Source organism: Populus alba, chromosome 10 (assembly GCF_005239225.2).
Source record: "Populus alba chromosome 10, ASM523922v2, whole genome shotgun sequence".
Lineage (NCBI taxonomy): Eukaryota > Viridiplantae > Streptophyta > Magnoliopsida > Malpighiales > Salicaceae > Populus > Populus alba.
The window spans coordinates 3813823-3830847 of NC_133293.1; the positions used below are offsets into that span (position 1 = coordinate 3813823).

At 35.2% G+C, this 17025-nt stretch overlaps 1 protein-coding gene across 10 annotated transcripts; it reads right to left on the reverse strand.

Annotated features, from left to right (window-relative positions):
- Positions 1–5199: 5199 nt before the first annotated feature.
- LOC118034492 (uncharacterized) lies at positions 5200–16946 on the reverse strand. 10 transcript variants are annotated; one of them, XM_073411834.1, is made up of 23 exons: positions 16633–16945; positions 16470–16521; positions 16286–16352; positions 12977–13042; positions 12821–12887; positions 12395–12462; positions 12134–12304; positions 11556–12046; positions 11409–11475; positions 10935–11326; positions 10779–10845; positions 10232–10665; positions 9973–10159; positions 9836–9888; positions 9425–9757; positions 8967–9348; positions 8782–8882; positions 8595–8629; positions 7888–8083; positions 7049–7193; positions 6391–6524; positions 5677–5875; positions 5200–5527 (listed from the first exon to the last, which is right to left on the reverse strand). In XM_073411834.1, the coding sequence occupies exons 7-22, from the start codon at positions 12189–12191 to the stop codon at positions 5735–5737; spliced, it is 3216 nt and encodes a 1071-aa protein (XP_073267935.1). In that variant the 5' UTR covers positions 12192–12304; positions 12395–12462; positions 12821–12887; positions 12977–13042; positions 16286–16352; positions 16470–16521; positions 16633–16945; the 3' UTR covers positions 5200–5527; positions 5677–5734. The 10 variants fall into 10 exon arrangements, with proteins under 10 accessions (XP_073267935.1, XP_073267934.1, XP_073267930.1 ...); XM_073411833.1 differs by having other exon boundaries at positions 9836–9903; XM_073411829.1 differs by having other exon boundaries at positions 9836–10159; positions 16286–16332; positions 16633–16946.
- Positions 16947–17025: the final 79 nt, after the last annotated feature.

Genomic DNA, 17025 nt, shown 5'->3' on the forward strand with positions numbered 1-17025 from the left:
TAAACAATGATAAAAACGAATGTCAAGGTTAGAGGATCCACTAATGGTACTTCAAACAAGTATAATATAAACTCTTATTACTCAATTGGAAACCACACATAAAGGAGGTTCCAATTAGATTATAAATTGTTAACATGATTACATTAGTTATCTTATTCGAATAAAGCTAATACTTGTAAATGTTGGCAGGCGTTCATGATTATAACTTATGTTAACAACAAATCAAGTCCCTTTCATAGCTCAGGTGTCGGTTATACCATACAGTATGGGCTATGAAAGTACCAAGTATTTGTTTGTACCCAAGTGTTATACAACATAAATCTAGATTAACCATTTAACAAGCAAAGTATTAAAAGTGAACAAGATAACAAATATAAAACATGTTAGTATCCATCGTTAAGGTCCATGTTAAGTTTATATTATACTTATTCTTACACCATTAGTGTGCCCTTTTCACCTTGACATAATTAACTTAGCTAAACATAATGGAAGAAAGAAACATAAATAAACAAGATAAGAACATAAATGAGAAAGAAGTTAACTAAGTAAAAGAAAGGAAATGAAGTGCATAAACTTGATATTAATGAAAGCAAGACATAAGCAATACAAAGAGAGAAACGCAAGAGCATGATCTTGATCTGAACACCAAGATGCCTCAATACATGGTAAGTGCCTCCTTTTATAGGCCAAAATTTGGAACTATTGATTTGTTGACTAATTGATGAGTGGGTGGCCACATCTTGACTAGATAACAATCCTTATCTTCTTGTCTGATCAAGACGTCATTTCTAACATCATAATTTGCCCAGAATCCTCAAGAATGTTCTAGGAAATTGTCTCAGCTTTCCAACAAAAAAAAGATGAGGTCATTTGGACTTCTAGAACTCAAGATATGGGCTGAACACTAAATAGTGTTTGGGCTGCAGGACAGCTTCGGACTTCTTCGTTGTTCCTTCAATTTGGACTTCAAAACGACCTTTTCAAATCTTGGGCTCCTCATGAAAGTTGTAGGCTTTTGTCTTACCTTTCCATCCATATAAAGTGGACCTAAATCCGAAATCTAGAGCTCCAGATATGATCCAATTACCGAGCAATGTTCCGGTTTGGACTGCACCGACATCTCTTTTCTAAGTTTGGCCATCTCTTTGTCCTTTAACTTTCAATGCTTAAACTCATCAATCAATCCTTTTATTTATGTGATAGTCCTGCATTTAAAATGAGCATTTACCATAAATTAAGGTATCTTATAATATCAAACTTGTTATTATAAAACATGCTTTAGTTAAGGAGTTATTGATACTTCAAGTGCAAAATGATGATATAAAACCTTGATAAACATGCACTTTTAAGTACTAATCAGTAGCCTACGCACTAGGCCTCATAATTTTATATATACATACATATATATATACACACACACATATATATATACATATATAATTTTAAAAGACAGATGACATGTTGTATATCCTTTATTTTATTTAAAAAAAACAAAGAGGCATCGGCGACGAGTATCCTGCAACCTTCGAATTAGGCGATTGTAGGGTTACTAAAAATGAAAGCAACCATTTTGTTTATCCCAAATACCATAAAGATCTTAATAAATCCAACAATGCCTCAAATAATCCTAAACTCAACGTGAATCAGAAAAAATTCTCGAGCTCATATCTACAATCTTAGGCAATCAGAACGCTATGAATACCTCGATGAAACTCCTCTCACTAGATGGAATCTGTTAACACAAAAATCAATTATTATGGTTGTAAGAATTAGTGTCAACTGATATTTTTCCTCTCGATTACCAGAATTCAATGACTCTCTCTCTCTCTCTCCCTTTTAAACTAAAGACAGAAAAAAGATTATACCAAAATTAAATTTTAAAAAATTAAAGATCAATCATTTAGAAAGAATGACTTACAAAAAAAATTAGTGTTGTTGATTAGCGTGTTAACAGTGTGTTTTCTACAGCCAACATCTATCTCATTTAGTTTTTGTCTTTAATAATAATTAGACCATGTCAATAGAAGACATGAAAACAAGCGATATATTTTCTTGACTTCTAAATCTGTCAATATCTCTGGATGTAACTCCTCTTTGATTTTTCTTTTCTTCCTTTGGATATGGTTATGGGCTTGACCATATTCTTCTTGAGGGTTAATAGTTTACTGAGTGCTTGATTCTCCAGCTACTTTTGAAATCACAAAAAGATCATCGGCATTGCAAATATTTTGTTTGGACCATATGATCAACATATCAAAAGGGGTAAATGCTATAAAACATCGATTTTATTGGGCTATTCTTGTTCAAACCTTTTATGATTCTTGTTCCCCAAAATTGCAAGGGAAATTATTAGCTACATTTCATAGATTGATGGTGAAATGACCCTGAGGTAATTAGTTTAGTCATTTTAACTTCGTCTTCTGCCTTGGTTTTTTTCCTTAGATGAATGCATGATTCTCGTTTTGCCTAATGCTTTTGGAATGTCCTGATTATTGTAGACCCTGAATCAGATGTTCATCGTTAATGGTGGTCCTGGATTCAGGCTTTCATGGAGCACTGCTAAACAGTTCATATCAGTTTCTGGGCAACAAATACTAGAGCAAATTGCTTAGAGCAATCGATGGTAGGTAAATAATTTGACCTTTCCAACGCTCTCTAAACTCTCTTCTGAAACTCATGGTTCCCTCTCTCTTTCTAACTAGTGACTTGCCAAAGATTTTTTACAGTACTTTGCATCCAGATGGCTCAAAATGGTGAGAAAGCCAAATGCCACAAGAGCACTTTTTTAGGAATTTATAAGAATACAATTTTTGAAGATAATCAGCCATACACAAAGGTATTTTAAACACCCAGTTTCATGCCAATAAGTGATTGCTTAACACTTTTTTGGAATTCCAGCAACATGAAGAAAATTTCTTCTTTTAGCGAAGAAAGAGTTGTTGATGCTGCAAATTATGGTCATTCAAGGAATCATTTAGTACATCAGATTGTTTCTCCGGTTCCTGGACTAAGTTATCAGGATATATTGAGAATTCTATGTGAACTTCGTGATTATATAGTTCCGTAACTTATAACAAAATTAATAACAAATCCTAGAAAGCAAAATAAGTTACACTTTAATAAGAATAAAAACATCCACTTAACAAATAACAATTCACGGACAAGAAATATATAAAAAAAACCACCACAAAGTTAGTTATACTTTAATAAGTTTAATTGTTCTTTGTTTGACCAAGAAGAAAAGCGTTGCGTAATACAAAACATAAATTTATTCAAAACATCATAGTTAAAAAGCTTAAATAAGTACAATCTAAATAGGGTGAAAAACATCCTAAACAATTCTAAAAAAAAGATTTATTAAAAAAACAGGTAAAAAAATTCTAAATCAACTAAGAAACTAATATAAATCATACTAATATAAATCATTTGTAGTAGATTCTAGATCTTATCACAATGTTTTTTTTATGATGGTAAATCTAAAATTTTAACATGATATAAAACAAGACCTCTGGAAATATCCAGTAAAATTTCAATTCGATTTAACAATTGAATAAAAAAATATGATTGTTAGCGTAAAATTATTCATTAAAAAAAAATCAGCAAAAATGGGGGAAAAAAAAGCTGAATGTTCTCAGTTCCAAACCAGAAGCCACGTCCCGTGAGAAATAAGAAATGCTGAATGCTACTACTATAAGGCGAGTCGTTTCTAATCATTTTCTTTTATTTTATCTGGAGCTGTTTCCGGCATGAGAAAAATCAACTGAATGTTTGTTTTTGTTTGCCCAGGAACTCGAGGATGCCCACGCTAAACAGGAGGAGGAACTCCTAACCTACATTGACAGGAAAAAGAAGGTATAGTTTACGTACCTCTGATATTGCATAGCAAAACCGAGTGATGCATGCAAACATTGTTCTAATTAACTATTTCTTCATGTTTTCAGATATTCGGGTTTTAAATTAAGAGTTCATGCTGATGAGGTAGTAGATATTGGGCTGACAATGGTGTTTGTAGAGATTTTTAGCCCCATAAATAATACTAAGGTCATGTTTGTTTCCTAGAAAGTAGTTTCCGGGAAACCATTTTCCAAACTTTCCTGTATTTGTTTGTTATTAGAAAAGTTGATCAACGAAAAACACTTTCCGGTCAACGGAAAATACTTTCTAGTCAACGGAATACTTTCCAGTCAATTTCAGTCAAAGAAAAATTTGACTTGGTTTTCAGGAAAGTGTTTTCCCTTTATCTGTGTTCGTTTTCCGGAAAGTGATTTCCGGGAAATCACTTTCCAAACTTTCTTGTGTTTGTTTGCCAGTAGGAAAGTTGATCAATGGAAAACACTTTCCAGTAAAAGGAAAAATTTCACTTGGTTTTCAGAAACTATTTTCCTTGAAAAATTTGGGGGGAAAACACTTTCCGGAAGTTGTGAAAATTTAGAAATGTCATTATTTATTAATTATATCAAATTTGATCCTCAAACTTTTGATTGTTTATATATATTTTGTTTTGAATATTTATTTTTCAATTTCATCTCTTAAAATTTTATTTTTATATTAACTTTGATCCTTATTTTTATAATTGCTATTTGTTTTTTCCTTATCATATTTTTATTAAAATTTTTTATCTATCAAATTTGGTCCTCATTCTTTTTATTGTTAACTTATTTTATTTAAAATAGTTTATGAAATGTTGATTATTATTATTTTAATTTCTTCATCTTTCTTTTTTTTTTAAATTTTTTAGATATGATCTCTATTATTTTTGATTATTATTATTTATTTTATTTGAGATAATTTATGAAATTATATATTTTTTTTTCAATTTCATTCTCATTTAACTTTTTAATTTGTAAAATTTGTTACTTATTATTTTAATAAACTTGAAAAAATAAAATATTAATAAGTTATTTTTCAGCTCATTTTCCATGACATAACCAAACACTGGGAAGTTTTTCCAACTCATTTTCCATTACATTATCAAATATCGGAAAATACTTTCTCGGAATTCACTTTCCCCAATTCACTTTCTAAAAGGAAACTACTTTCCAGCAAACAAACAGAGCCTAAAGATGTTTTCAGACAAATCCCGTATATGCTGCTGTGCTGCTATTATTATTATACTATACGATTCTATAAAAATTGAACAAACAAACAGGCCCTAAAAGCACACAAGATTTTCAAATGATTTTAAGAGCAAACAAGATATTTCATAAATTCTTTTCGGTATTGATTCCAAGATTTGAATCCAAAAGGTCGAGCATATTTTTTAAATTAAGAGTTTTTTGCGCCATGCTTGCTATTCTATATACATCAAATTTCCTAAATTGGAGATCATCACATATAAAATTAGAAAGGTGATAATCCAGAAAAATAAATAAATACACGTAATAAAAAGAAAATTTGATTGCTTTGACTACTAAGCTGCATCAAGATTTACTTGGGCCTAAAATTTTTGGCACGCATACCAAAATCCTCTTGACTGTCCATGTAAGCAAGCAGCTCTTCCTGCCTCATTGAAGCTTTCATATAGAGCCTGCTCAGGAAGCATAAGTGATTTAAGCCATCGCACAACTAGAGAACAAACAGACAATCCGTCCCATGATAACATGCATTTGATGAAAACAGAAGCACGAGATGAAACAAACAAAATGCATTAAACGCTTTGGAGAGGGGAAAAATTACCAGAAAGCAATATGAACAAGACTCCTCTCCCACCTTCAGCATGATACTAAGACTCACTTTAATATGAACCCCATATATCATCTACGTCCTCATCGCTAACACCAGATTTCAGTGGACCATGGTGGTCTTCAGCAACATTCTCTTCCTGTTCTTCTTCAACTCCTACATTCTCACCCTGCTCGGGTTTTGTAACTTCACCCTGCCAGCGCATCCATACATGCATTACCAATTGAGTGATTTTTATATATGAATACTGGCATAAATGTGTGTGATTGTTTTGAAGGTAAAAGTTGAGCCTGCAACCCTCCCACCACCCCTCCCCTCCCTATTGGTGCCACTACTGCAGATTAGACTACTGCAACTAAGCAGCAAGGGAAACACAGGATGAGCCAATGAAAGACATAACACTATTAACAGTGATCGTTACCATCTAAGAAAGTCACAGAAGGCCATATCTAGGCCCTGCAGTTGAGCTTCCCTTAACTTCTAAATCAAGTCAAGATAAAGTTCTCACACCGGTACTACCTATTATGCTTGAATCTCTTTATTGTGCAAAAGCCAAAAGCAGTCTGAGAACCACATGAATACCAATTGGACAACCATATCAGATAATCAACAGTAGGGAAATGTCCACGAGAACAATAGAAAGCATAACATGAAATATATAGTCAGATTCCAACACCAATAGAAAGGGGGCAGGAAAAAAAAGCATACACTAGTTTCAGCATTTAGCTCTGCATCCTCCTCGCCTGACACATCAACTAAGTCATCTTTGTAAGACTCTTGTTCTTCCTGAGTACCAGCAACTTCTTGTAGCTGCTCAATTAACTTTTCAAAATACGAATTATCTGCAAAAAAATCATATTATAACACATAGTATCCAACATGGCTCATCTCGCAATGTTTAAAATCAGTTTAAGTTTTGATTTCTTATTCGCTTGATCCTAGTGGGAATCCTGGAAAAACACATATACCATGCTATGTATAACACAATCTTTGGCCACGTATGAGAACAAATTATGGATTTTCACAATATGATATCCTTTTAGGCTTTAGCTAAGCCAAATGTATATTTCCACTTCTAGATTTTAAAATGAAGCTACAAATCAGCAAACTAGGAGACTTTGATTTGAGATACAGTAGAAAATGTGATACCAGGCCCATGGCCAGTCAGTAACCACTTTTGAGATGAAGCCAAAAGAGAAGAGAAGGAAAAAAAACGCCCAGTTAAAAGATCTTGGAATCCCCCTTCACTCGGTTCCCAAATAGTGCAGACACCATTGTGTAAAAGATATTAACTATACTATAATACAAATTCAGCTGACTAGGAACTGAACTTTCAAAAAGAAAAAAAGTTATGTGATCTATTCACCTTTTGGACGACTGCTCAGAGCTTCATGGAGCCTTAAGGGGTGCTGACGCTCCTCCTTTTTATATTTTAACTTGACTTGATGCCGTGTTCGACCAGGAAAAAGTTGTTGGATCATCGATAAATCAGTCCCAAATTGTTGAATCCCCTAAAACACAACAGCAAATATATCAGTTGAAACTTGAAATACAAGACAAGCACAAAACACCAGGCATCCTGGGGTTGCATGTTGTGGATTGGCTCGAAGAAATTCATTAAGTTACATAGGATTTCTATATCTTCTCTCTCTTCTAACATCTCAAATTATATTTTCAGGGAAAAGAATCATAAATTTACACATTTGTTTTTAGCTTTTCATCACTATAACAATTACTTGGTAGTAGAACTGGAATTTCTTACCAACCAGACATGATAATGCATGTCACAGGGAAAAACTTTCCCTTGACTCTCTGATGATCTGTCCACTTAACAAGTTTTCAAAATTTTCAACTTACTGGAAGAACCAGCCAAAAAAATATTTAGACTAAGGAACCCAACAAAAACTAACACTTAGCCAATCATCATGACCTTTGTTCTATCCATGACTCATTTCAAATAACCAACCTAGTATGCTATCTTAATGTATCATCACATAGAACAGCTTCAACAATTTAGGCTCCTAAGCACCACAAGCAATAGTGTACGGAGTTTGCAAAACTAAAATATAAACAAAAGATAGAATTTAGATAAGTTTTAATTTCATGAGTACAAAAATTGAAACAGGTAGTTCTATTTGCTTTGTTTGTCAGTAAAACATGTGGTTAATTATGGCCTTTTAAATGCAGAATCACAACTATGTTTACCTCATAAAACAACTCTGTGTCTTGTTTTGACCATCTTGAATTGGGTGCTCTGTCCATGAAAGACTGGTAGTTGAATAAAGACGAACTTGGTTGAGCCCTAACATATGTTTGGTCATCACCATGGGTTATGTCTTCTTCCGAAGCAAATCCATCCTCTTCATTATGGGAATATTCTCCATGAAATGGATTCTCAGTGCTGCAACATAGTGAACAAAGGTTCAAATCTTATACTTTAAAACTATATATAAGCATCTTCTTCCGGTGTGACGATTTTAGCAATCATTCCTGGAGGCTGGAGCATGAAGCATTATTGTCAGATTTTTCTTTTTTACTTTAACAAGACTAAACTGCTTTTCCGTTTATTAGACAGATCAAATTTTACCTTGAGTTCTATGGATTTGGTCCAAAAGAAAAAAAAAGGCAAAGCAAGTGGTGTGACATGTGATGAAATGTGCTTCCAATAAATTAGATTACTAGAAGCATTTGAACAACTTTTGCTTGTTTTCTATTAGAAGAAATATGGGAAAAACATATCATGCAAACAGGGCACAAAGCAACTGCCAAATACACGTGACATTACAGTGGCTTCCATTTATACGCAAAATTAGATGTATACATATACTGATTCAATCACAAGAGCCATGGCAGTGTGATGCAACATAACAAAAGCTCCTCAGCTAAGTATTACTCATCAATTCACACCATACCTTTGATTGTTTGGGGGAATTTTTGATGTTGTCATCTGCATAAAAAGGACAGGAGGTCAAGCATAGAAACCTTGAACTTCTAAATATGCAAACATAACACGAATACAAGTATACTAATATGGAGATGACATTGATAAACCAAATCACAGTAAATTGTTGCACAAGAGAGAGGGAGAGGTGCACATACTGCTAACCGCTCCTTATACTCTGCAAACAAAATGATGTCCCTGATAGGCAACCTCTTGAAATCAATCTCATCCTCTGGCATGTTAAGCAAATCCTTATTCACTGTATAAAAGAAAGCAATTTGGTAAGACTTAGATAAGAATTCATAATCTCACCTAACAACTGACACACATATATTGAGATTACCACATCTTTTTTTTCGACGAGTTGAATGAGAAAATTTCTTGTGAGGTTTTTGTGTTGACTGTCCTGGAGTGTCATTGGATCTGTTGCGCTTTCGAACTGGTTTTTGATTTTCAGTCACTGGTTCCTTTGATTTTTTTGAAGCTCGTTTCTTTCGAGATGCAATTTCCACTCTGTTTTCATCGTCACTCTCTTCATCCCCTCTAGGTTCATAATCATTGTCTTCTTCATCAACAGAACTACCAGGAGGTTCAGGTAACCCACCATTATCATGAGCTTCATCCAGCTCATCAACAACTTGAGGGCCAGCTGCCAAGGAAGATTTTTTGGACTTCCGGGAACAATTTGATGCTGAAAAAACCTTTCTTTTTCCACTCTTAGAACTCTAAGAAGAAACCAAATGAAGTTAAACCCAATTGTCAGAACTAAATAAGATATTTATCCATGTCAAACAGCACTACCTCCTTTTCAGGCACTACAGGAACATCCTCTGAGCGCACGACATTTGCATTAGCCAAGCAATTGCTTTCTGTAAAGTCTTTCTGATTTTGATCCACTTGAAACTCAGAGGTACAAGGATCTACAGGAAGAAAATCGCCTGGGTGCATGGATGAGTCATCATTGCCATGAGCCTCATATTCTGGCTCATCACCAAGTTGAGGGGCAGCGGCCTGCTTTCTCGGACGCCTTGATGATTTTTCATGTTCGTTCATGTCACCAGCTAAGGAAGCTTTTTGAGACTTCCAAGAACTACATGATACTGGGGCAGTCTTTCTTTTTCTACTACTAGAAGTCTTATAAGAAACCAAAAACAAGTAAGCACCCTATCTACACATCTAAGTAAAATATTTTATTCATGCAGAACTTATTACCTCCTTTTCTGGCAAATCAGACGCATCCTCCTGATGGATAGCAGTCACATCATCTGAGCGAGAAGTTTCTGTAAGGTTTTTCAGTTCTTGGTTCATTCGAATCTCATAACTACAAGGATCTGGAGGAATAAAATCACCTGGGTGAGTGTGTGGGGAATCAACAATATTATCTGATGGGAAGGCAGCAACTGAACACCCATCAATGTTTATGGTTTCAGAAGGAACAAGTTGAACATTTGGTGGTGGGGCCATAACAGACTCCATGACATCTGGGGACAAGAAACCTGGAGTTTCCAAGCCAGGAAATGCCCCTGATTCCTGAAACTAACCAAATTATTCCAAAATATATTTGCAAGGAAGAAATTATACAATTTAAAGAAAGGCTGTAGAATTCACCTCTAATTCCAACCTTCCATTATCAACCTGAACAGCAACTTCAATGGGACTTGAAAAATCTGGCGCCACCACATTACATTTCATGAATGCTGAAGAATCAACAAAATTTTGTGCAGGCGAGCTGGATTTTCCCTTTGAGTCCTTCTGACAAAAGACAGTAGCTAAAATTTCTGGAGGAGAAAGAAGAGCCTGGCCATTGTTTCTCCCAGGCTCTTTGGTCCCAGCACTCTCCATATTAGGCTCACCAACATGATCGGTTAGTCTACCATTTTCAACACCAGAAGATTCAACGGGCAGCATGTTATCCAAGACAGTGGAAGCTAGACCCGCCACCGTTTCTACTGCAGTATTGGGAACAGCAGAAGCAGCTAACTCAGATGTTCCCTTCCTAGGCCGGGCCTTTACCTTCGACTGTAACTTGCCAGCAGCCCTCCCTGACCAAAATAATAATAACAACAACAACAACAACAATAATAATTTCATCAATCATCTCATAACAAAAGCAAAAGGAAAGGGGGGGATCAAAGATTGTGCAAGCGATATATACCAGTTGATATGGCTGGTTGAGGATCCATATAATCAAAAGCATCCAAATCTAATCTCATGGAACCAACCTACAACCAACAGAATTTCCAGAATTATCAAACTCAACCACGCATCTTGGTGCAATATATCAAGGGCATGAGACGGATCAAACCCTCACCTCTATGGCAGATTCTACAAACCTAGAATTCAGGCCATCATTTCCAGACTTCATCTCTGCAAGTGGAGTATTTTGGGGGCTCACATCCTCTTCAGTTGCAATATTTTCAGATGAGGGGTTGACTAATTCCAAGCAGCTGTTATCATTGAAATATAAAACTTCGCTGTCTTTTGATGGCTCATTACTCTTAACATTGCCCTGCTGAAGTAAAGTTGGGCCATCTGGGTTCATCCTTGTATTTGCAACATCAACAGGCTCTGTGGATTGTGTTTTTTGAGAATGTGCCTGAGGTTCTTCCTCGGCACATTTAGATGGAGATGAAGAGACGGGTGCTGGATTTTCATTTCTTTGCCGAGGTTTAGCCTTAGGCTTGAATTTCCCACCAGCCCTAGCTGTAGCAGAAGTGAATCTTTCAATAGAAGAATAGGGTTTCCATTAGTGACAGATCAAAAATGTTGTGAAAGCGTATCTTACAATTATTTTTTAGAGATTTAGGAAGAATGTCTTCCAGTAGATCTGAATCAAACCCCAATGAGCCTGCCTAAAGACAGAAATTTCAGGACTTATCAATCCCATGGATGCAACACATCAAAAACAAGAAAGAAGAGGATGATTTCTTACCACTCCTACCGATTTCACAAAGCTAGATTCCTGGTCATCATTACAACCAGATATTGCAGCCTCCAAATCCATAGCACCAACAGAGCCTGCATCATTTATCCTAGCAGGGGAGAGGTTTGCTGCCTCCAAGCTTCCTATTTCCCAAGAGGACAAACCTTCCTTATATTTCTGAGGTTCTTTGACCCCAACCATGTCAGAGGTGGCTAAGGGACTCCCTGACTCTTCAACCAATTTTGTTTTTCCATCATTGCTTTTCAAGGGTTCCTTTGTCCCGGTAGGTGATGATGGAGACAACGAACCAATTTGACATGTCAACTTCTCATCCATGATACCAAAAGGCTGAACAGAAATATTTGTGTCCAAGCTAGTTTGCGATGCTGCCACAGCCTTTTCCTTGGCTTTACTTGGAGGAATTGAAGGAATTGGTACAAATTCCACCTTTTTTGGTCGAGGTTTGGACTTAGGCTGAAACTTCCCACCTAACCTAGCTGCTAACAAAATTAACATCAAACAACCCACTTTTTATTTAAAGCCAAAAAAAAAAAAATTTGTACTTTGATTTGCCAAGCATTGCTTACCATTAGTCAAGGCAGGCTTAGGAAGAATATCATCAAAAGGGTCCAAATCAGGATCCATTTGATTATCCCAACACAATATTGATGACCCAGCTATATTATCTCTGTCTCCACAATCAAGTGGAAGCCCAGCAGAAAAACCCCCAAAAAGGGCACTGGTACTCTTCCAGCACGCTAAGGAAATCAAGAAATATAATCAATCAGAAGATTGCAGTCTTGAACTTTCAAAATTTCCTGGAAGACTACTTCAAGAAATGAACTTACTTATACAAACATTCCCAGCTAAATAACACTATCACTCTTCAAATTAAGTTAAGCCCTGCTCTTCAAATCTGCATGTGTTAAGAGCTCACTTGAAAACAATTTCAAACCTAAATAGTTTGCTGCCAGGTTTGAGAACCAGCCATATGAGTTAGGTCCTCTCTGTTTTTGATGTTTATCCATAAAAATTAGAATGTCAACCAGCCAAGTTATATTAAAACCTAAAAGCACCAGAGAAGTGACCATCTATGATTAGATATTGTTGGTCCACTAAATCCCAACAAATAAATCAAACACTTACAATCAGAGCTGCAAACTCTCAAATATCAAGTGACAAAATAAACCATAAGGTATGCTTAACAATTCAACATTCAGTAACAAGTAACAGCATAAAACCAAATTTCATGATAGCTGAATCCCGCAACTTACGTTAGGGGGCCTGTAGCAAGCAATAACCAAGAAAAACTGCTAGTCTGTAATCAGTGCCCATACACCCCTGTGAGAAATAGCACATGAGGTATTTAACATAAGCCTGCATTTCATAGTATCGAAGCAAAAGTACCAAATTAACAAGCATGCACAAACCTTTTCACTGATGTAACAACATCACCAGATGTGCTGATCTCTGGATCAAGGGCTCCACTTGCCCAGCTAGTCATGATATAAAGAGACAATGAATAAAACTTGAGTGAAGAATTACAGTACTTTTTTAAATACAGTAGCAATGCATGGGTTAGGCTTTTTTTCAATAAATGCATGGTCATCTTCTGCATCGACAGCAACCAGTTATCGGAAAATATCATATATCCTATGAAAAACAGACAAACACTCATAACTGATGCAGACGGCTTTTAGGTAGGCACAAAGCATCCCTCGGTGGGTAAACTAATAAGAAGCGTACACACAGAGCATCGATTCATTCATTAAACATTAAAGATCACAGTAGCATGGCAACATTAAAAAATCTTACACTAGTAGATATGAATATGGCAAGGGCATTTTGATTTCAAAAGTTCAGAATCTAGTGTATTACTGTCTTACTTGGTATGATAAGCAATGTATCATCAAGACAATGAAAAACAATTAGTTTAGAGCAACTCTGAAATATAATATAGAGGAGCACCAAAGGCTATCAAATACAAATAAAGAGCTGCAACATCAGAGTTCATCACAACAATGATTTCCTTTTGATAACTTTAATCCACATGCTCATTAATTGACTACGGGATATATGAAAAGCCAAAGAAACAGAAGCCACTTTAAAAATAAGTTCAGGTTAGAAAACATAATAAAATTTGATTGAGCAAAATTTCATTAATTGACTCTGAGATTAGTAGTTGCAAGAGGAAAAAAACTTGAGCTCGGCTGATTACAATGGCTTTGTTTTACCAGGTGCAAAGGATTTTTCCACGTGGCTTTGTCAAGATTTAACAAAATTATTTGCCATTAAAATGACTCCCCGGCTCCCCCCTAATTAGTTTCCCAACTAAGAAAACTAATTCAGAACTCAGAAACTCCATATACAAAAAAAACCCTTCAAGGTTGCAGATCACTTACCAGTAGGTTGCAATTTGCAGATATAATTCTCTTCCACCCAGATGGAAATTGGAGAGATGGAAAGAGAGGTAGATTGTACAAAAGTGGAATTTGGAAATTGGCAAGTTATGGAGAGATGGAAATTGGAGAGATGGAACACTGGATGGTAAGTTACTTAAATGTTGCAGAGACGATTTGTTTTGAATTTGGAAATTGGAAGTTTGGATTGGAACACCGCAACTGGAAAGACTTTTAGAAAGAGAGGCGCTAGAAGACGCTAGGTTTTTTACTTTTTGGTGCTGTTATTGGTTTCCTGTAGTGCAGTATATATATTCCTTTTAAACACGTGTAAAACAGGTTCAAAATCGTGATTTTAAATGATTTCAGCCGATTTCATTAAATTTTACTACAATTTTACCACTTTTCGAGTTTATAAACGGATTTAACACGATAGCATTAATTACGATTCATGATTTTAACAACCTTACAAATAAATATTAATTTAAAATAAAAATAATATTTTTTTAAAAACAGAATCTCAATATATGTTTTTCACAAAAAAAAATATTAAAAACATAATACAAAAACATGGAGAAAATGTTATTTTAAAATAAAAAATAATTTAAAAAAAATTAAAATTTTTTGGGTTAGGTGTCGCAGCACACAAACTCAATATAGTTTATTTAATTTTTGAAATAAACATAACAAAAATATTAATTTCAAGCAAAAAAAACACTAAAAAAAATTGTATTTTTTTTTATAATCATCCTATGCCAATGTCCTTATGGTGGATTGTTTATACTGTAGCTATTTTGACCGTGCAGCACCAAAAAGCATTTTTGGTCCTGTGTCCACACGACCCAACACCCTGCAAAGGTGTTGGGTATGGCAACTCAGCCATACCCAAGGCTATTGAGTATGCATGTATAACCAGACCCAGCAGCTATACACCCTAGGGCCGTTCCACACTATATTGTTGGTCAAAGTTTACGGCTGGGTGCGTTGCCTTTTCTTTCTAGAGCTGCTGGGAGACCCATCAGAGTGTTTAACTGTGGGCTGTTGATATCAGAACCCAATGGCGTTGGGTCCTGCTCAACCCTTTAGAGTTGGGTTCTGCCCCAAACAGAACCAAAACGCTGGGGTCGTTGTCTTCTCTACCAAAAGAACCAACAACGTTAATCTTTTGAATTTGTAATTTTTGAAATAACTTTTGACAAGCTAGGCTTGAGAAATTGAAATTTTTTTAATTTAATTTACTTTAAATTAAATTATTATTGTTATTTTTTAAAATATATTGTGTCTTGAAAATTTTATTTTTTTATATATATATATATATATATATATATATCAAGATTTGTATCTTCTTCTTCTTCATTTTAACTATAATTAAATCAATTATTATTATTATTATTATATAAATTATGATTATTATTGACATGGATCTAGCATTTCCTTTTAGATCCATGAAACTGAGGCTCAGCAGGTACACCTAATTATAGTGAGAATCTTGGTGCTGGAATACATTAGAAGCCACGGCATGGCATTTGCAGCATGGAGTTTCCCATCCAAAACCAATGCTATTCCATTTTTAGACCAATAAAACGAAGGGATCAGATCACTCCCTACTGTGTATGCAATGCCAGACCCCTTGCAACCGGTAATTGACCCGATAAAATAATCAGGTCACGGGTTTTTGTGGGTCAACCCTTTCTTTAAATATAAGATTAAATAAATTAAACTACTACATCATCCCTAAACCAAAACCTAGTGATGAATTGCTTATCTTTTCCTACCCATTTTTAGCACAAGCAGCCCAATGAAGAATAAAATACTTGTGTAACTAAAATTTAAGTAGCAGAACAAAAATAGAATGGTATTAGCTTCCCACAAATCCAAAAGATTCCTTAAAAATCACAATAAATCATAAAACATGAGAAGAGGAAGAAGAAACTAAAACTCACTCGATTCATTTCCCGTATTTTCACCATTGCAAAGCTAATCAATCAGCAAGAAGATCAAAAACTAACAATCAACAAAAAGATCAAAAACTAATAATACGGGCAACATGGAGGAAATGCCTTCACAGTCAGTGCTCAATGTGAATATGTTAATGAAGAATGAAACCAACAACAACAAAGTTCATGTTTGCAAGTCATATCAAGTGTTTCTCTTCATGGGTGACTAAAGGATGGTTGTCAAATGAATACTTTTTTCAATTATTTGTTCCAATCAGAAGAAGAGCTTAAAAAGCATGGAAAAAAGAGGGAATCATTCAAAATCTGCACAATTGTTTGCAATAAGAAATCTCAACAAAGAAAAAAACATAAAAAAGTAAGTAGCGTGAGGAAAATAAAGCACCTGTAGAAATAAACTCCAACTTCTCCGATGGAATCTCAGCCAATTATCTGTTCTGCAAGAAGAAGAGCTTAAAAAGCATGGAAAAAAGAGGGAATCATTCAAAATCTGCACAATTGTTTGCAATAAGAAATCTCAACAAAGAAAAAAACATAAAAAAGTAAGTAGCGTGAGGAAAATAAAGCACCTGTAGAAATAAACTCCAATTTCTCCGATGAAATCTCAACCAATTATTTATTCTGCAAGAGATAACAGAAAAGGAAATTAGGGGCGGGCTGCTCTTCTTAGAAAATTAGGGCATCTTAGGAAATTAGGGCAGAGAGCCAGAGACTAATTAATTAGTTGTTCACCTTTCGTTCCCTAATAAGCACTATAGCTGGAGCTATAACTTCTTCTCCTGTATGTGGTAGTATCTGCTGCTCGAGATTAGGTGGTCTTTCGCGCAATTGCGTGAAGCCTCTCGCTATGCTACCTTCACCTTCCTTTGGGCGAGGTCAGATCTGGAGAGGAAAGGACTCAAAGCAAAGCTGCGCACGGCAGGCAACAGCTGTCACCATTCCCGGGCGAAGGAAGGCTGGAGTGCTCTGAGGAGATCTGATTCTGGAATTTCATTAAACAATGATTGTTATGTTATATAACGGCTGTTATTAATAGATGAAGAGTTTGTGAGTAAATGTCATAATGAAAATTGCCTGGGTACTCATTAATAGTGTTGAGTTCATAATTATTGTCATGTTTAAAAT